The sequence below is a fragment of the Rhopalosiphum maidis genome, chromosome 3, assembly GCF_003676215.2.
Source record: "Rhopalosiphum maidis isolate BTI-1 chromosome 3, ASM367621v3, whole genome shotgun sequence".
In the NCBI taxonomy this organism is placed as follows: Eukaryota; Metazoa; Arthropoda; class Insecta; order Hemiptera; family Aphididae; genus Rhopalosiphum; species Rhopalosiphum maidis.
The window spans coordinates 9,701,424-9,723,829 of NC_040879.1; the positions used below are offsets into that span (position 1 = coordinate 9,701,424).

General features: G+C 28.1%; 2 protein-coding genes across 3 annotated transcripts; one reads left to right on the forward strand and one right to left on the reverse strand.

The window, feature by feature from the left end:
* Window positions 1-14,068: 14,068 nt before the first annotated feature.
* LOC113559681 (pre-mRNA-processing factor 39-like) lies at window positions 14,069-18,167 on the reverse strand. The gene is made up of 7 exons (XM_026965430.1): window positions 18,095-18,167; window positions 17,940-18,029; window positions 17,780-17,866; window positions 16,374-16,481; window positions 16,245-16,304; window positions 14,608-16,181; window positions 14,069-14,140 (listed from the first exon to the last, which is right to left on the reverse strand). Exons 1-7 carry the CDS (start codon window positions 18,165-18,167, stop codon window positions 14,069-14,071), a joined length of 2,064 nt encoding a protein of 687 aa, XP_026821231.1.
* A 3,071-nt stretch (window positions 18,168-21,238) lies between these two features.
* LOC113559856 (protein GVQW3-like) lies at window positions 21,239-21,885 on the forward strand. 2 transcript variants are annotated; one of them, XM_026965630.2, is made up of 2 exons: window positions 21,239-21,514; window positions 21,575-21,885. In XM_026965630.2, the coding sequence occupies exons 1-2, from the start codon at window positions 21,268-21,270 to the stop codon at window positions 21,847-21,849; spliced, it is 522 nt and encodes a 173-aa protein (XP_026821431.1). In that variant the 5' UTR covers window positions 21,239-21,267; the 3' UTR covers window positions 21,850-21,885. The 2 variants fall into 2 exon arrangements, with proteins under 2 accessions (XP_026821431.1, XP_026821432.1); XM_026965631.2 differs by having other exon boundaries at window positions 21,602-21,885.
* Window positions 21,886-22,406: the final 521 nt, after the last annotated feature.

Genomic DNA, 22,406 nt, shown 5'->3' on the forward strand with positions numbered 1-22,406 from the left:
TATGTTTATTTTTTTAAATTTTGAGCAGGGCGATGTATTGATTTAAGATTTAACAATGATGTCATGATGTATGTTTGTGTGTGTGCGTGTGTGTGTGTGACGTGTGTTACACCTTACACGATAAGTAAAAATTATTGATAAATTACTTCGATTCTTCATTTTGAAGATTGTTTTGGGTAGAAAATTATATCTAGTTTGTACTTTGGACAGATACAAATTAAAAATGCTTAGTACTTTTTTTATAATTGGGAAAAACTATTAATAATTTAGGAAAGACGGGAATTTTTATGTTAAACCAGTGTTTGACTAAATTGATTTCTTTATTTTATTATGATTCAAAAATATTCGTGGAAACAACTTTTACGTATTTTATATAACTATAAATTTTACTATAGGTACGCAATTACATTTTTATTTATTTTAAAATTTTAGGTACCTATTTATGAATTCTATTCACGTTGAATGCTGATTTACGGTACCTATTTAATATTTACAGAGATGTTATTAAAATATTAAATTATAGTTATATCTTATACAAGCAAGTTGATATAAGTAGGTACGAGTAATATTAATATATTATACTAATATGGTATAAATATATATTGTTATAATAATTTAATAAAATTAGGTCTTAAATTAATATGCATTTTCATGTTTTTTTTTAAACAGTCCAAAAAATAGCTATATCAGCTACAATCAATACAAATTTGAATTAAAAATTATAATCGATAGATTCAAAATACATAATTTTATTTTTCTTATTTTTGCATATTTTCATCATCTTTAATTTGTATGCATGTTTTGGCATTTTTCTAAAATATATACATATACTGGGAGAAAATTGTATTAAGTTATATAATAATACTATTACCTAACTTACTAGACATATTATTCACATTTCGATTATTTTTAAATTTCTATTAACCCGTATTTCGACTTTCGGTCAATTATCGTCAATAATAACTGATTATTGTATTATCGGTTTGCTATATTAAGAATTAAGAATTACATACATATCTTAGAATTTAGATATATGACATATTATATTATATTATATTATAAATAAGTTTTTTGTAAATTCTTCGACGATAATGTAAGATAAGTAATGGTTTAGATTTTATATGACCTTGCTTCGGGGTAATATTATGTGCTTGTGTAGTCGTGTATGAATTAAAAATAATATCAAAAGTAAAATATGTTTTGGAATTTGGAGAAAATATTTTTTATCTGACGGAAACATTCTATTTTGTATAATGTGCAAGATTAATAGTCAACAGTGAAAAGCGTTTTACTGTCACACAGAAAACTGAAAAACACATCCGACTATCTGAGCCGGAAAAATGAGAATACATTAAAATCTAAGCAATTATTGACAAATTTACCAGGAAATTTTATATTCGCTAAAGATTTGTGTAGGTAAGGAAAAAAGGTTGGGGGGGGGTCAAACCGTCAAACTTCCTTCATTGCCAAAATCCCAATTAGTAAATAAATAAGTAATAATATAATTAATAATCTTTAATTAATTAAAAAATATATCTTTTACCTATACAGGGTGTCCCGCGAGGATTTACCCATTGCGATATCTCCTGAAATAATGGAGATATCATAATTCTGGTTCTTTAATAAGATTCACAGGGACAAGAACTACAAATATTTCATGTTTTAATTTATTTTTATGTTTTGGTAAAAAAGTTAAGAAATGTATTTTATTATTTAATTATTTAAAAAAAAAATGGAGATAGCTATTTTATAGAATTTTTTTTCTAAAAATATTGACGTTTTAACATTTTAATTTCATCAATTTCCTGATTTTTAATATTTTTTCTAGTTTCGAAAAAACTGCGGACAAACACCTTTTTTTACTAAATTCAAAGTAAACAAAATACATTTGTTTTATCTATTTATTATAATTATTATAATATAACTGTATTTAATACTAGGTATAACAAAAATGTACATATCGATATTTTGTACAATAGTTATTAATTTTATTTAAAAATAACAATGTTGAAGAAATAAAATATGACGTTTATTGTGAGCCACATTGAAACCTGTTCGCCAGCCGTACGAGCACGCGGGCCACATTTTTGATACAATGATATCACTATGGCACTATCGAATTAAATAATTCGCAGTTTTTTCGAAACTAGAAAAAATATTGAAAATCAGGAAATTGATGAAATTAAAATGTTAAAACGTCAATATTTTTAGAAAAAAAACTCTACAAAATGGCTATCTTCAATTTTTTTTAAATAATTAAATAAAAAAATATATTTTTTAACTGTTTTACCAAAACATAAAAATAATTAAAACATGAAATATTTGTAGTTCTTGTCCCTGTGAATCTTATTAAAAAACCAAGAATTATGATATCTCTGTTATTTTAAGAGATATCGCAATGGGTAAATTTTCGCGGGATATCCTGTATAGGTATTAGTAGATTTTATTGAATCCCCCTCTAGCTGAGTAAAGACAGAAGAAACATGAATATTTTTGAAATGCGATTTTACAAAAATGTGTATGTTTTAGTACTTAAGTACATTTCTCTAGAATTTAGATCAAGGAAAACGGTCACTTTGTATGGTCTAATAAACTGCTTAACGTGGACACTTGGTACTATTATACGTATTAATGTATTTAATATTATATACATACAATTTATATATAAGTACGAAGGTTCTCGAGGTTCGTATATTGTAAATATAAGTTGTATATCTAAATAATAAGTCTATAAAATGTCAATATTACAAACGTTAAAAAATATAATACTTTAGTCACAAGTCAAAATAATCAGTTTTTTTTAATATATTACTACTATATTATCAAAAGTTATGTTAAAAAATAAATTAAAAATGTGTATAATATAAATAAATAATTATACTGAAAAAATCGTTATAAAATTCATGTCAATATGTCATGTATAATATAGCCTATATAGAGAGTTTAAAAATCGAAATTTGTTATTTCCTTTTTTGATGCTAATTATATAAATTTAATAGTTCATTTTTATCACCAGCATTGGATTTTTGTCTCTTATGCATAAGCGCAATTTGAGTTTTAAATTTGTGGGGGGGACTATTATAATTTGCATGTATGCACTGCTGTAGTGCTGTGTATATGCTTCTAGAGATATTGTTCGAACACGGATACGTTTCCCGCCATATAGTCAACCAGTCCCCCTAAGGTGATGCGACGAGATTTAATTGAATTTTAGGGGGCGGCTTAAATATTTCTTTACAAAATAAGTCATGGGGGCTTTGCTCCCACGCCCCCTCACTAATATCAATATATACAGGGGACGCCGTTTATAAGACTCACAGATACAATAAAGTTCAGTCGCTTATTAGACTCAAAATCGTCTGGAACGATCCGGACGTATCCAAATACATTATAAAAAATTCGGTCATAAGACTCAAATTTCGTAAAAAAATAAACATTTTTGGTTAAAATTTAGAAATAAATTAGTTTTTAAAAATTACATATTTTTTGGGTTATTTCTGGTTTCAATTCAGTGTTTTTTAATGTGTGTATTTACAAAAAATTTATCGTATTTCACATTTTTTGCAATTATTGTTATTGTAATATGAGTTCGAGAAATATATTTTTGAAATATTAATACTCAAAACAAACCAAAATTACAAATATTTTTCATAAATTATAAATACATCATACATCTTTTATATTTTTTTATTAATATATAATAATTTTTATAATATGTATAATATGTATTATAATTTTAATTTTTTTATCAGAATTTTTAAATTTATTAAATAATAGATATATAATATGTAATATTATATGTATTAAAATAAATTAAAATTAAAGCAAAATATAGTAAAATAAAATTCATAAAAATGTAATTCAACTTTTTTTTCCACTTCGCCTATATGATTCATTCGGTTTTAAGACTCACTTTATGCTGGTCCCAAAGTGAGTCTTGTAAGCGGCGTCCATTATATTACCTCCAATACGAGTTAACTACTAAATAACCAACTAATAATTATCAACTAAAAAGAAAACCTACTAAATACGCATTACTAATTACATAAGTACTTTAAAATCATTTATTTATAATACAATAAATATTTTATTATTTTAGTATAATAAACCTATTTTGATTAGCAAATATATTAATAACGTTGTCAATACCTACTGATATTTATATCTTTTTTAATGTATATAATATTGAAGAGTTATTAAATTTTTCAATTCATCGCGACAGAAAAAATATATTTTGTAAAGTTCCAAGATTTTGGTAATTGCCAATTGTTGTAAAATAAGTCCAACGTCCGGCCATCTACATATGACTTTTAAAAATGTTCAATTATTTTGGGGGGCTTTTGATCTTTTTTTTGGGGGGGGGGAGGGGGCTAAGCTTTCCAATCTCCGCCTATGGTGTGACTGTAAGGCGAAAGCTCGCGAAGTTGTCATCGCCACCGCCTGTCGCAGCCGACATAGTAGTTACTGACCGGTTGCTCTTTCAGCTCTGTGGTTTTGTTCTCCGGCGTTCGACCTGTGCGGACCTAGTCTTCACACTGGTTTTGGTCACATGGTTGTAATGTGCCTACCCGTGTCTGCCTCACACGCGATCGTCCAACGTGATCGCTGATGCTATGTTGTATTTTACGCCTAGTTCGACGTCTTATTCGAGCGATACTACTCATCGTCGACACCAACAATCCGTCGTACGTCCACGCGTGTTCGCGTACTTGTGGTCCATTATAACTGTGACGTATAAGACGTGTCGTGAGGAAAAACAGCGTTACATCGCCACACTCTTATACGCGTATAGCCGCGAGTCCGACGGCAATATTGTGTGTATAGGTACGTCATCGTCGTCCGATACTCGCAGTGTTCGCGTGTGCTACCCACGCCCTAGACACGTGAAATCGTCTCGCATCTCAATAAGCTGCTGTCGCTCTATTAGCTTGGAGGACCAGAGGAATAGTCGCAGTATTATCCTGCAATCATAGACTAGCGTGTCTCCATCGAAGCCGTGGTCATTGGTAACGTGTTATTTTGTACCTGTTATTTTGACTCATTTATATTATATATATACTTTATGTACCTATTTAAAAGTACAATGTCCGCGTTCTACTATTTTAATTTTTACTCAACTATCCAAAATGTCCGCGTTTTGCGCTTATAAGCTTTAATGTTCCGATTGTTCGGCGGAATAAAGTGATCTGAAAAACTAATAGGCAATAGTTAATCTTATCTTATCTTTTCTTCAAAAATACTGTTACCATATGGCGATCGCATACGGGTCATACTGTTAATAATTGTTTATAAACATTTTTAATCGTTGCCTTTCAGCGTTTGACATTACGATTTACCGATTTACAATAAATTACATCACGTAATTTTTCTGTTGAAGTCCGATTAGACACTATACAGTATTATACATTTATACATTTATACAGGATATGAGTGTAGTTTGAATATTTATGAGCTATATAGGTAATTTTTTTATTTTTAAAATTACCTATATCTTATATTTAAAAAAATAAAGAGCGTTTAACTGGATTAGCCCTTTGAAATAGAGACGTCATTATTGATCCAGTGCAAATTGTCAACTAACTAACTCAACGTAGATAAAGATTAAATTTATTTCTATAATAATTAAAAAATAATAATAAATATTACTAACATGACGTATAACAAGTAATGCACAGCGGCTCGTAATAAAATGACACATCCATATATACCAAGTGATAATCATTTTATATAATGTTGTATTAACCTAATTTTGTACTCAAATATGTTGTGAAAGAGCTTTTTCAAAGTTAAAAATAATCAAAAACTTTTAGAGATCATCAATTGTTCAATAATTACTGGAGTCACTAATATTAATAGATACTGAATCTGACTTGATACCCAACACCAATATTATCATTGATAATATTGGAAAAAGTTTTACAAAACTGAGCAATTCATTAATTTTTTAATTATTAAAACATTAGTATAATGTTGTTATGTTTCTAATTAATTATTATTAAATAATGGACTTTTGAAATTTAGTTGGTAATAAAAAGGTCATAAACTATGTTGAATGTTGATAGTAAATTAAGTTTTTATTATAAATTATAAATAAAGGAAAAAGATATACCAAATATTTAATTTTAATTTTCCTGTTTTTATTTGTATATCTGTATAAAAATCATCGTTCAAAAAGTACAAAAAATATGAATTTAACACTAATTGAGCAATAGATAATTGTTTAAAAAAAATTTTGTGTTTTGTGTTTCGTAGATTTAATATACATAATATATAATCAAATATTTTAAACACGATACCTACAACTGTATAAGGCTACAAGCTACAAGTTGAATATAATCAACTTCAACTTGACTACTTAACATGACAAAGTGATCACTTTTAGTGAAGACTCGACTTTATAAGTTGAGTATTTCATACCTCCATGATATGGACCATTCGAGGTCGTCTATATTCTGTACCTTATACATACCAGTTACCATAAGTCATAACTATATAGTACCTAAGTTTAAAACTATATAATATTTATTATTTAATAATTACTATTAACATACCTACCGTTGCTACCTACGTATTTTGGTTACGATCGGTGTTTACTGTTTTGGTTATTTTTATAAGTTTATAATGATTTACAATGCGACGTACACAAATACGCGCGGACCTCCTCGGTGAGGACTGGTAGTGGTGGTGCGGCACTCGTCGACCGACCGTCATATTATAAATATATGCCCACCGGGTAGACTCCACTTCATTTGCTCCGTTTGACGGTCAAATATTATTTAAACAATTTCATGATGTGCATCAAGTGGATAAAATTAATCATCAGATAATTGTTTTTTTTTTTAAACTATCGATTCCAAAATTTTATAAGAACCAATTTGAGACTTCTACCTCAAATATAGATAGGATTAGGTTGGCTGTAGGTACGTTTCTACTTCGCCATACGTTAATAATTATATTAAAAAGTAATATAAATTATAACGTTGTGTATGAATAACTGTATTGCTACTTATTCATAGATTATAAAATATAAATGGATGGATTATTTTATTAATTATTTTAGGGTTGCCATATGTACAGGATTTCTGCGTTTAAATAAATAAATAATTAATAATTAATTAGTACCTACGATACAATCATTTTTATGAATGTTTGAAGTTTTAGTTTCTATGAATTTAGACTTTCACGCGTAAAATCACGATACTCATTAATCATTACTTCTCATTGATTTATCAAAATTTGATAAAATCCATCAAAATCACGTAAAATTTAAAATTATTTGTACCTAAAAAAAATTATAAAATGTTCTAATTTTGTGGTTAAGGTTTTATAATTGAATAAAAGATTCCTCATAAGTAATTTTTACTAAAACCCAAAAACGATTCTCATTAGAGATTATGTCAGTTTATATCATTAAACATAATTAAGTATCATTTTTGTATCATGAAGTATAGAGTATCCTATATTTTTATCATATATAATATATAGGATACTCTATACTTCATGATACAAAAATGATACTTAATTATGATTATTGATATAAACTGTCAAACTGACCTAATCTCTAATGAGAATCGTTTTTAGTATGCTTATAATATAAGCTAATAAGCGTAAGTTAATAGTATGAGACTCGGGAATTCCTAAAAACGATACTAATATACTACCATAATAAAGAATGACACTCCAGTCTCTAAGGTTATTGACAAAATAGTAAAATGTTGTTGTAACATAACCATCAAAATCACAAATAGTTAAATATCAATATAATAATTTAATGTAAAATATCAAGGATTTTATTATAAGTTGCCTGTGTTTTTTATTTAACATATATATATATCAACTAAATGTTTTATTTGACTAAATTGTCTTAATTTAATTAATAACTCTATACTCTTAACCACTACTCACTAGTATATGTTATAGAAATCGTTGGTTGAAATTACAGCATTAAACAATAAAATGATTTACCATTGAATTCAAGTTTAAAATATCTATTGAACTATTAAAGTACTTAGATACTTATTAATGATGTATTGATGTGGTACACGCACGACACCTAGATACTTAAAACAAAAAACTAAAAAAGCGATTACCTATGTTTTGATTTTTAATGATTAGCTTATAATTCATTAGTTAATAACAGTTAGGTATAATGATAAAATTATTTCAACCTATATAAACGTATATAAAATAGAAAATTAAATTACTTTTAGCAATGGATATGTATTATGTATAGGGTTATAAGTATTGTAATTAATAAATTATCCTTAGAAAAAATGGCTGGTAAACTGTTTCCGGTCAATATTATTTTATCATGTGCGATGATTTTCATATAAATACGGCGCAATTGCGATTACTTAAGTTTAGCGTTGCTGGCCAAAATCAAAATATGATTGTGTATTTTATATGGTGCGTCGTACGGATACGATGTTTGTCATCAGAAAGTAATGTGAAGAAAGCTCATTAGTCATTACGTATAATATATTATTATACCATTTTGTTTTAACTAGCGCTGGCTTTTTTTTATTTTTTTAAATAAATCGTGAGATCGAACCACGTTGTGCACAATTATGACCGGAAAACGGATCACTGAAAAGCGATCGGAAGTGAAAAAGTTGGCCGAGCGAGGCGGGACGCTGAGAAAACGCGAAAACACGTCAAGCGTTTCGACCTACGCTTTGGACAGCGATAACGGTGGCCGGTCGACTAGTGACATCGGCGACGTAGTAACACTGAGACGTAATCGTCGGCGCATAGGCCGCCGATCAACGAGGCGTCGGCCGAAGAGCCGCAGGAGGCGTAGTCGGTCACGGTCCGGTCGCCGTCGCGTAAGGAGACGTAGCGGTACCGACGAAGACGACATGACCACGGACGCGGAAGAAGACGACGACGATTCGTCAGCGGTAGATGCGACATCCAGGAGGAGGAGGGCGAGTAGAAGAAGGAGGCGAAGTGGCAGCCGGCGGCGTCGCCGTCAATATCAGATCAGTAGTGGTGACGATGAAGACGACGATTACACCACCGACGACGACGCAGAGACCACTGACGAAGCTTCGTCGTATAGCGGCGGCGGAAGCGTCCTCACGATGGCGGCCAGCAAATGTGGAAGTCCTTGTGGCAGCACCCGCCGCCGGAGGAGGAGAAGGAGATCCACGCGTCGGAGGTCGATGGGGTGCAAGCCGAGGAGAAGAAGGAAGAGGAGAAGCAGTGGCTGCCGCATCTTCGTGCTTGGCGAGTCCGCCGTCGGTGAAATATCGGATGATTTGCCAGAGACGAGCGGGACAGGCTACACGCGTATGACGCGGAACACTGTCGCCAGCACTCAACGGGATGGCTGGAAATCGCGCTCGACGTCCCGTTCAGGCTCTGCTTAAACAAAACGCCTTGGCAGTCGTGATGTTTATCATCCATTTTAATATGAGTATTTTTTTAAAAATCTGTTAGATCAAAAATAAATATTATGATACCCGTAAGATAACTAAATGATGTATAATTTGTACGCCGCGTATGTACTGAAAACCACAGGCATCAAGGTCGAAAATCAAATCGTTTTAGTAACCCTTGAAAATTCAAAAAAAATTACAATTTCAAAATACTCATAGGCTTATTTTAAAATGAAAATTAGATAAAATAAAATATATATATTACTATAAAAGAAATGAAAAACAACCAAAAGTTATCATTTAATTATTATCATATAAAAAACATAGCCGCAACTAGACCTTTTGGCTTTTAGCAGTGGTTTTTATAACCTTTTTCGAATGACGGAACACTTAAAATTTTAAAAGGTTTTCACGAAACACATCAGTAAAATAAAACAGTATTTATATACATTTTTAATTTTTTTAATATACTAAATAATGCATGCCGTATAGCATAAAACATTTTGCATACATGTTACTATGTTAGTCACTAAAAAATAATAAAGTTTAAAAAATTTAACAACTTGAAATGATTATTGAGCTTGGTGACTTTTACAGATATTTTCAATACTCTATACTCTATACAGTTATTCATGTTTTATATTTTTATGTTTTGAAAGTCCACGAAAGCAGGACCGGTGAGAGGATGGAGCAGCGAGCGCTAGAGCCCCAGGGCCCATACCTCCGAGAGAGCCCGTGATACCTTTTATACAGAATTGTTTTATAATTATTCACTGTACCATAAGATACTATTTTAGACAATTTTATCTAATTAATTTTAAATTAATCTATTGTTGATGATCGTTATTGTTATTCATTTTTTTCCCAAAATGATTTTAACTAAATTACTATGTTTTTGATGTTTACATTTTATAAAAATTGAATATTTGTATTGTACTAAATTACAATAATCGCAATATTTGTATTGTGTTATGTTCAAAAGGTACCTACGTATATATTGGCGGACAAATAAGTGTAAGTAAAGGGGGCCTGGAATCGATCAGCTCGTGAGCTCGCCAAAAATTCTCGTTGGCTCTACATAAAAGTTAAAATGTTAAGACAATGAAACTAAACTCTCTAACATCAGATAGTTCATATACTTCGTATATCTCAAATTACATTATTAAGCTTTACAATAGAAAAATAAATAAATTTTTCAACATAAATAAAGAAAAAGGTAAGTAATACCGCTCTGCAGCTGTATATTAGGTGGTATCAAGTGGTATTTGTGGTACTAGACATTTTATATCAAAATGTTATTGCTTATAGTTAAGTTTATGATAATATAAAATACATAAAAGTTTGAGTTCCCACGAATTTCGTTAAAATTCTAACTTCAAATGCATAATATGAAAATAATGCATGCCTATGTATTTTTAATATATAAACAAGTACAAGAATATATTGTGTAGGATTTTGTATTAAATTTTCAAGATTTTGAACTAGTGAATTATTGTTTATCGAAATTTACAAAAAAAGGTGGACATTTTTCATGCCATTAAATAACTCAAAAAGAGTTGAACATTTGTTAAATTTTATTATATGTTTAAAATGATAGTATAATCATCTCGTGAAAATGTCAGGTATTTATTGTCATTATTATTATTTTTTTTTTTTTTTTGAAATACAATAAAAAAATCAAAGAAGAGAAATAATTATACGGATATTTACTTGTAAAAAATATTGAATGTCATAAATATTTGAACTTAAAATGTTCATACAAAATACAAAATTAATTTGGCTTTCCGGTAGAATTTTTTTTTCACATAGGTATGGGTTGAACAATTGAACAAAGAACCTTGTATTTTTAAATTTCAGGTATAAAAACAAAATAAATTTATGAATTTTATCAAAGTTCCAACTTTGAACACATATAAAAAAATATTATGATTATAGATTTTTGATATTTTTTAATTGAAAAATATTAACAACTTACGAGGAGCTTTATATTAAATTTTCAAGCATTTTTACCCACAAATAATTTTTAATCGACATTTAATAATCTAAAAAAATAATGTTTTATTCTCATAATATTCTCATAATAAGCTCATAAATAGGTGAAATAATTTGAAAATTTAATCATAAATATAAGATGATTATTTAAACATCTTGTGGAAATTTCAAGTATTTGCGGTTATTCGTTTTCGATATTAAATATTTGTTTTTTACATTAAAAAAATATAAAATCATTTTTGGTCAAAAAATAGATTAGCATAGAAACTCCCGTTTTTCATTAATTATTTGTTTTTTTTTTCAATTATAAAAATAAATACTGCCAATACTAGAAATGTATATGTTTGACCTCTCCAAAGTACAAACTAGATCCAAAAAACACTCCTACGTTCAAAATCTAAAATTGTAATTTTTTCGTTTCTAACGATATTTTCACAATAGGTATTCTAATTGATTAAAACTCCCAACTTTTTATTTTATTGTTCCGTATTTTTAATTAAACAAACAGTTACATATTTTTATATTATTTATATTTAAATAAATTAAATCATAAATTTGTATATAAATAATAAAATATAAGATTAATGTCACATCCAAAAAATTTGAAGGAATATAATTGCATAACTAATTATAATAATATTTTCTCATCTATATACTTATAAGCTAACATTTCCTCATTATTATTAAAATAAAAGCCAGTTAATATTAATAATAATATAATACATTTAAAAAAAAAAATATTTATGTTTTGTAGAGCTTAAAAATAATTTTTATTTGATAAATAAATTCCTTATAATAATTAAGTTTATTTCCTAGGTGTCTAATTTTAGAGCATCTGAGAAATATATTGAAATTACACACATTTTAACTGAAATATTATATATTATTTTTATATTAGGTTAAAAAAGTTTAATTATATTAAATTATTAATTAAATATAGGTAATATGTTTATTAACAGCACACTTAGTATAATGTATATTATATATATAATATGTAGAAGGTAATATGAATGTAAATAAATGTTATTACAGTCAGTGTATAATCGGGTATTGTAGGACATTGTTCAATTTCAATGAATAATGTGTAAAATGATCCATTTTACCCAGGTATTGTATAAAGTTACCAAAATACAGTAGGAAATTGTGATAAAAAAAGATACCATTTATAACAGTTATTGTTTTAAAATAATAATTTACAATAACTTTTTTTTGTAAATTATGAATGTTAGAAAAGTGATGTATATTGTAATTTTAATTAAACTATTGAATTTTATAAACTAAAATAATCTTTATTAATAAAAGGCAATGTTAGTGTATGTATAAGCAATCCATAATTAAGTTTATTAAACTTCTGATAATGAAATTTTATACTTTTATTATATCCAAAAGTGAACTCGTCAAAGCTATTTTTTTAAATTTTGCATTTTAAAGAAAAGTTCTATAACGATTTATTAGCTGATAAAATAGGTACATATTTTTTTTGTTTGTATAGAGTTGTCATTCTTTAGAGAAAATAAAATAGTTATTATGATTGGATATTTTTTTAGACCTGTATTTTAAATTTGATCAAATAACTGTGTTAAAAATCTGTGTTGTTAAAATTTAATGTATTTTAATATGGATAAACTGATTTAAAATTCTATATTATATTTCTGACTTAGGTTATCATCGACATACCCTCTGATAAAGTTGTTATGTTACAATAAGTATGAAATATGCATGTAAATTATCATTTTCACTTTATTATTACAGATTTTGAAATCAAACACAGTGTCGCTACTGTAATACAGTCATTATTTGGATACCAATGTTAGAGAACGTAATTGATAACTGTTATTGTTAAACAAATACATATCTAGAAGAATTCTACCTATAGGTATAGATTATAGTTAGAAAATTTGCATTGCCTACGGAGAATGGGGCACTGTATACAATGTTCGGACAATATAAACAAATTAAAAAAAAAAATAGATTCATCTATGCCTGAATCGGAGTTGCCCGATTGCGGCCCGAATTCATGTAGTTCATCGTATTTTATTACAAATGTAAGTATCCCGATTGCGTCCAAGCACACATTGGTTCACAAAATAGCTTATAATTAATAAAATAAAGTAATTTTTTAAATTTTTAAATTCTGTATTGGAGCCATTTGGAGGTATTTGTATTTGAAATTATATATGAAATACAATAAATAAATAGTCGAATATTAAAATAATAAATTGTTTACAATATAAAAGAAAATATAAAATACAATTAATTGAGTCCAAACAATAGATTACATTTTTATTTTAGCATCTGTTTGACGTTCTTTCAAAATTTCCAAAAATTATATACTTGGAAAGTCAATTTAATTTCGAATGGAAACTGTCACACACATCGTTGTTAAATACATACTGGAATTATAAGTAGCCCGTATTTCAGGACGAAAATCAGAATCATCATCAATGTAAGTGTCTACTAAATAATCACAAAATGTTTGTATTTTAGCCGTTGTATAATAGAAGCTAAATATATGGCAGCACCGAGTGGCGAGTATTGCTGATCGTGTGAATTGTGTATAATCGATAGTTATATTAATGTCGAAATACGTATCGAACACAATCTGAATATTTATTTAGTTTTGATAACCACTTAAATAGTATTTCCTACCTATTGTGTAAGGGCCGCAATCGGGATAGGTGAAAAAGGTAAAAAGTTTACTTAGGGCCGCAATCGGGCGACGCCTGCCTGAATATAAGGGCCCGTAGAATGCCCGAATTATTTACTGACTGTAACAGTAACACATATATAATTAGTAAATTATAAAATGCTTCATTAAGAACATTTTTAAACTAAGTACAACATATTACAAATGTTTATTTTTAAATGAGTTAACTTGCTAGAAATATAAGCGAGTGCTTAATAAATTATAAAATTAAAGGTGTGAATTAGTTGATATTCTACGATTTCTATCATGTATTATTGTATTATTCAATGACTGTTTTTTTTCTTTAAAACACACATTTTTAAAATTCTTGTATTCAATTTTAGCTATACGTAATACTTCATAATCTTGAATATAATCTTCGATGTATTCCATTTTTTTTTTTGAAAATACAAGTTTTTCTTTGAATAATTTACATTGCGATATTATATCATCAATTAATTGTAAAACTGGTAAATGGTTTTTTAAATTTAATTCCATTTTCAATTCAACTAACGTTATATAAATCTCAAGATTGTCGTTCACACTTACGTTGTTTTTTCGTATGGTATCATTTAAAATATCAAGCGCGAGATTTAACTGTCGATCGTGTTTCCAAACAAAACGTGCATATTTCACCGCAACGTAATTGGAAAAAGACTTTGTTTGAGAACAATTTAAATGATGCTTAAATAAAATCTTTAAGGTCTCATCTTCCTTTCTTCTAGCTAAATGCATTATTCTAGTAGTAACATCCCTTGAATTTGGATAAATGATCCCTAATTTTGTTATAGTTTCGATAGCTTTTTCTATCCAACCTTTGTTTTCGGAAAAATCAAAATATTTCAAATTTAGCAAGAGTGACTTTGGATGGTGGAATAATGATCTTTTGAATACATCTACTAATAAAGCATTAACATCTAAATTTACAAAGGATAAATATTCTAAATAATTTAACCATAATCCTTCATTTGAAACACACGTTATCAAGCATCTTTCGTATAGAAAAATAATGCGTTCATGGTTTCCAGATTTTTTTTCAAACTTAATATAGTTTTCCCAATTTTTTATCTGATTAGACTCTAACTCCTTTACATGAAAGTGAGTTCTTCGTATATTTTCCTCAAATTTTTTCCGACTTTCAAATTCTTTGGCAGTTTGCTTGTGAATATTGTACCATGATTCAATAATATCAATCCTTAATATGGACATTATACTATTTTCAGTATATTCAGTTATCTGTAAACTATCTTCGCCAGGTGGTATAGAATCATCAACAAATGAATTTCTATCTAATATTTGTTCATGTGATTCAATTATTATATTTCGTCTTTTAGTAAACTCTGCAAGACCTAAACATTTTTCAGGTAAATTTTTGAATATAAATTCTTGAAATTTGAAGAAATTTTTTAGATAGTTTGAAGTTGGTATACGAATAAGACGATAGTATATGTTAACTGCATTAAATATTTCGTTTTTTTCCACTTCCCATGATATGTAATCATGCCATAACTTATCAGAACGATAATCAAGTCCACACATTTTTAAACTTCTTTCAAACTCTTTACGAATAAGATCCTCTTCATTTCTATGTTCCAATCTCAGATATGACATGTAATAAGTCCACAAATCAACACTTATAGGTATGGAACTTAAGCTATTTTCTAATACTTTTTTAAACCCATGTATATTATTAATTCTTTTTTCAAAATTAGCATATTTCTTCCAGTAACCGTAACAAAGTGGATATAGTTCTAGAAATTTAGAGTAAGCCATTCTTGAGTTAACTTCAATATTTTGGTAATCAATTACATTTAATAAATGTGTCCATTCCTTGAAATTTGAAGGGTCTCGTTCAAGATGTTTCCATATCTGTTGAAACTGATATTCACAAGTTTTTTCAATTTTAATTTTCTTTAAAGAGCATGGTTCATTTTTATCTAAATCCTCGTTTTGATTTTGGTAACGCTTTCTATTGTCTACTACAGTTGTAGACAATGTTTTAAGGCTACATGGCAAAATGTCACATTGATGTTTCTCAACAATAGTAGTTGGCGGTAGTCCATCTTCTGAATCAGATTTATTGTTAATACATTTTTCACCTTCCAGTAAATTCTTACTATTTCCTAAATCAAAAATTGTATTTTTTAATAATACAAATACAAACTTATTTAGTTAGGTTTTCTTACTTTCAATAGGTTCTTTATTATTAACCCGCTTTTCATCTTCAAGAGAGAACTTGGCACTGCCTAAATTAAATATTATATTTATGAATATTATCAATAAAACAAATTCAATTAAGTTAAGTAAATATTTACATTCACCAGATTCTTGGTTGTTAATTTGAAGAGAAAACGATGGTCCATACTTTGCCCTAGGTTTATTGACAATGCATATTTTGTCTTCAGGTATTAGTTCACCATCAACTAAATCAAAAAAGCATTTTAATAAAACACGGGATAACCTAAAAGTGATGATATACTTATGTAGTATAAATATTTATAAATTACCTATAATAATTATTTGTGTACTACTGATGTATACATCACTTTGAAAAATAATTATACAGAATGCTAAGAAATTATATTATTAAGTAATAATAATTCTGGTAAGGGGACTGTTACATGATTATTTTAAGCTGATTTAGGGCTGTGGTAAAACTGTTAAAAGGTAATATAATGAGTAGACAATGATGAGAGTTAAATATTTATTACAGAGACTAAGACCAAAGAGTTAATAGAACCAATGACTAAGTTGCTTAGAGAAGACATATTGCTCTAGTTCATGAAATCAACCAGGGATTAAATATCAAAATAACTGAAGAACTAAAGAACTAAAGTTTAATATAAATTGCAGTATAAAAATTTCTTATTTTCAACGTGCATCCTAATCATAGTTGTGATAAACTATTCTAGAATAGAACATACTAGGGATCAATATACGAGTAAAAAACTTTGATGAAAAAAATAAAATTCAACTGCTACCATTTTAATAAAAACTAACATTTTAGTGCATTACTGCAGATTGTAGTAATATGTAAATTATAACTATTATCACTTAGATTGAAAATAAAACTATCTATAAAATGCCATTTATTTTGTAAAGGAATATAAAGTATAAACAGATAATTGAATCTAGAAAAGCTCAATGTTTTGAAAAAAAACTTGTTCTTCAGGTTTTTGTTCAGTATCACCAACTATATTTAAAATTTTACCTGCTATAACTTAAATTGACACAAACTTAAATTATACAATGTATAAATTAATGGGAAAGTCAGTAACTGTAATTTGAAATATAACGAAGATATTGTAGTGCAGTGTTTTTCAACGTAATATATGACTAATTCTCTTTTACAATGGTCTAAAATAAAAAAAAATAAAAAAAGGAATTTTATTTCTGGGAAATGATTGTTCAACCAATCTCTATAGCCACCCGAGCATAATGCACATAATAATATGCATATTTTTAAAATAGAAGTTATTTTTATTTATTCAAAATTGTTGTTTTAGCCATATTACAAATAAAATCTAATATATAATCTACAAAATGTCTATTTTTTTATTTTTAAAAAAAAATTCTAACTGGTTTTTTATTTTAGACCATTGTATTAGTCAAAAATTAACTTGAAAAAAACTACAAATTACAATAGCATATCTACATTATATTTTAAAATACAACTACAGCTTTTTCAATTAATTTACATATTGTATACTTTTACTTTTTCCCGACTCTTTATTATATATATCGTCATCTTCCATAGATGCTTTATCTGAAAATACTTGGTTTTCGAGTTTTTGTTTAGTATTACCAACTATATTTAACATTTTGTGTATCATCATTAATATCAATAAAAACATACTTTAATGAAGTATTTTTACTCTTACCAGACTCTTGATTGTTTACTAACATTTCTTCATCATGCTTAGATTTACCTTCAATACTTGTTTTGTCTTCCGATTTCAATTTAGCAGCAACTTTATCAAACATTTTACCTTTTAATATTAATAAAAATAAAAATAACTGAAATAGGTATTCTTACTTTTCCTAGACTCTTCATTAAGAGTAGTGTTACTTTTTTTTTGTAGATTAATGGATTGTTTTTGATCAGGCATGATTTAAAAAAAAATCTGAAAACAATGAATTTATATTAGTTTATTTATTATTAAGTTTATAGATAGGAACTAAAATGAATAAATATGATCCTATAGATTCAAATGAACGTAAACACCAATTAGGCACATTATATGTATCTTTTAAAACGATTGGTTTAGAAATACGAGTATTTTTATAGATATTTTCATTTTGCATATAATAACATAATATCAAAACATTTTCACGCACTAAAATATTTGCATTTTATTTTTATGAAATATTTTAACCATATTTTTATAACATAAACCTAAAACATTTATATTATATAAAATAAACAGTAGACATTAGTTATACATGATTATTATAAAGTCAACATAATACAAAATATAGATAATATATAGAAGGATTCCATACCGTATTTTCAGGATACTTTGCACCATGCGTGGTAATATTGTATCAAATAAAAAGTAGTTTTACCTTTTACAAAATATGTATTGAACATATAAATGATATAATTTTATTCTTATCACAAATACACAAAAACAACGTTCAGGAAAATTTTTTGTATTCATCATCTTTATTTTTGAATCGCAGGTAATTTGTACTTTATTTTATCAGAAATATTAAAAAGCATTATGAAATATATTAATAAGAATATGTATGGTTTTAAGTTTAATTTTTAATAGCTATAACAACTTTTGTAGAAAAAAAAAATTATCTAATTTCTGCTTAACTTTGTACTACAAAGAAGATATTATTATTATTATTACTATTATTCCATCAATCGAAAAATCGAAAACATTTTACAGATGACCTGTGAAACTAGATTAGTTGTTCTTCTTGTAAAAATACATTATTATGGAAATAAGTTCTCCGAAATTCATAAGAAGACACTAAAAGAATTAGAAACCTATTCTGAATAAAATACATGGTTCACCAGTTGTTTGTTTTCTTCAATTCTTTCATTGTTTGTATTTTTTTAAAAGGCTATTTAAATTAATGCATAATATATTGATAAGATAACCTATAACATTTATTTTAAAAGACTGTTAAATTAAAAAACAAACACAAGCTGTGATAGAAAAATGAAAGTACCTGATTATTTAAAAGTTAAAAATGTAAATTTATCAATTTAAAAGTAAATTAAATAATATAATAGTAATAATTAATACGTGATTACACCCGACAACAAATTGTTGATGTGTGCATGATGTGTACCCGAAAATAAGTATTCCCTCTTAAGGCTGTATCCTTAATCTTTATACATTATTATAATAATAATTTACTGTACATACACTACCATAGTATCTTCCATGAATCGCACACAGAAAATCTTTTTTATTATATAAACATAACTTTTTACTGTGGCGTATTCTTCCTAAGAGTAAGGGGTGTTAACCCTTTTATGTTATCTTACATTTTTCACGAGATCAACTAATATGGATCAATAGACCATATTATCATTATGTATACTTAAAATATGACGTTAGTTTGTTTGTTTATCCCCGCTATTAATTGTTTATAGTAAAAGAATTTTATTTACCATTTTTCAAAGAATGCCATCAAGAGAATTATGTTATGAAAAAAAAATATTATTTAATTTAAATTGTAATGTAATGTAAAGCCCTTAGGTTAAAAGTTATATGGATTTTTAATTATAAAACTATTTATAATTTTTCCTGATTTTAATAAACTTTTTTAAAATTTAAACTTAAACGCAATTTTTTTTTTATAAATTTCAGAAAAATTCATTTTATGAAATACATTTTATTAAAACTTCATTGAAAAACCAACACATTCATCTCATCGCTCATCATAATTTAAAAAGGTTTGAAAGGGGGTTGATTTATTATATTTACTACGGATCACCTATTGTAAATTCGTCACTGATTCTATACAAACAATATGTTTCAATACCTTTAACCCTGCAGTCACTAATTGTTAATATATTCAATTTATCAAATCAAGTATTTTTTTAATTAAAAATTCTGTTTATTTTTTATTTTTTTTTTTTATACTTTATTCTGTATTCAATTTATTTGAGAATGTACAGATGTAACACATTGTGTTTACACCATCATGCTTTTTTTCACCCCAATCAATTATAACTTCCTAAGAACACAACTGATGATGCTCTAGATGTAAAATTAAAATGAAGCAATAAAGATATGAAGTATATGCGGTATTGCGGTTCTATGCACAGCATATGCAACAAAAAAAGTGATAATAATATATTGTAGACGACGATTACCTGTATAATTTTATTTAAATAATAGCATTTTTTCAATCATATTAATAGTTGTATTGTCGTTGTTTAACTAATAACGGATCCGATAAGCATAGTATATGTCAACAATGCGACTTACCACAAATGATAACGAAACTATGTATACGTTTGAGATAGACTTCAGCAATTCGACAACAACGGCAACGACGATCGCTAATCACCACGGCCAACAGAATATGGCGTAGACGATGTTACAGGCTGCAGGACTATCGCTGTCGTCGTCACTGATTACAACCATAAACGCATGCGCGGGCCCGGAAACGGTGTAGCTCGACGTCACCTATCGCCTAAATATTAGTGAAACCTCCTCGCAACCCTTCCCTGCACCGACCCCTCGGTTGTTAGGAACATTATTTGCTGAGCCAGCAAAGGGCAAATCACTGAATTGGATGATAAACTGCCCGGGACCTCGGGTGTTTAATGTTTGCAAAACTGCAATGTTTGTCAACTGTTGACACACCGTCACATATTTGACGAAGGGTCTTATTATTATAAGCCTATGTATGATTATTTAATATTTTAAGTTATAGACTTATTTATAGCTATATACTTATTTTGATAAAAAATATAAATTAATTCAATAAAATTACTTAAATAGGTTCATAGTTATAACATTAATATAATATTTAAAATATATACGAGGTCTAATCAAAAAGTATCGAGACTGATACGATTAATCGTAAACCAGTTTGAGTATGAACTTGCATGTGCTATATTAATCTAACTTTATATGTTGGGAAAATATATTAGACATAGATTAGATTAAAATTGTTTCAGTCGGCTTCTAGGTGCGATTAAGTCAAGTATGTTTTTACGTCCCGTCGGATTTCATAATGAGCGAAAATACAGAACAACGAGTGTGCATTAAATTTTGCCATAAACTGGGAAAAACGGCTACTGAAACCTACCAAATGTTATTGTTAGCTTATGGAGATGAAACCATGTCCCGTGCTCGCGTTTTTGAATGGTTTAAACGATTTAAAGAGGGTAGAACAACTGTTGAAAGTGATGAACGTGAAGGACGCCCATCAACAAGCCGCAATGAGGAAATGATACAAAAAATACGAACAGCAATACGAGGTAACCGTCGTTTGACAATTATGGAACTTAGTAATGAGTTTCAAATTTAATTTGGATCAGTTCAAACCATATTGACGACTGATTTAGACATGAGAAGAGTTGCAGCCAAATTTGTACCAAAACTGCTCTCAGGTGAGCAAAAAGAAAATCGAAAACAGATCGCCACTGATTTGCTAGAGTGTTCCGAATCTGATGATTTTTTTTTAAAATCAATTATAACTGGTGACGAGACTTGGGTATATGGCTACGATCCAGAAACAAAGGTACAATCTTCGCAGTGGAAGACACCTGATTCACCACGACCAAAAAAGCTCGTCAAGTTCGGAGTCAAGTGAAGGTCATGTTGACCGTTTTTTTTGACTACCAAGGTGTTGTTCATCATGAGTATGCTCCTAAAGGACAGACTATAACAAAGGAGTACTACATTGATGTTCTTCGCCGTTTACGAGACGCTGTACGAAGAAAAAGACCCGAGTTTAAAGAGTCTGGTAGTTGGAAATTGCATCACGATAATGCACCAGCCCATTCAGCCCATGTTGTGCAGCAGTTTTTGGCTAAACATGGTATCCCAGTTGTTTCTCAACCCCCCTATTCACCAGACCTAGCTCCATGTGATTTTTTTTTATTCCCAAAAATAAAAATGGCGCTTAAGGGTAAACGTTTTCAAGATGTAGATGAAATAAAACAAAATGCGACGGAGCAGCTACGAGGAGTTTCTAAAAATGACTTCCACAGGTGTTTTCAAAAATGGCAGGAACGTTGGAGAACATGTATGGACTCAGAAGGAGCATACTTTGAAGGAGATTGAATGTAAATAACTTTATCTAATATATTTTTTTTTTTTTTTTAACAGTCTCGATACTTTTTGATTAGACCTCGTATCTTTAGTATT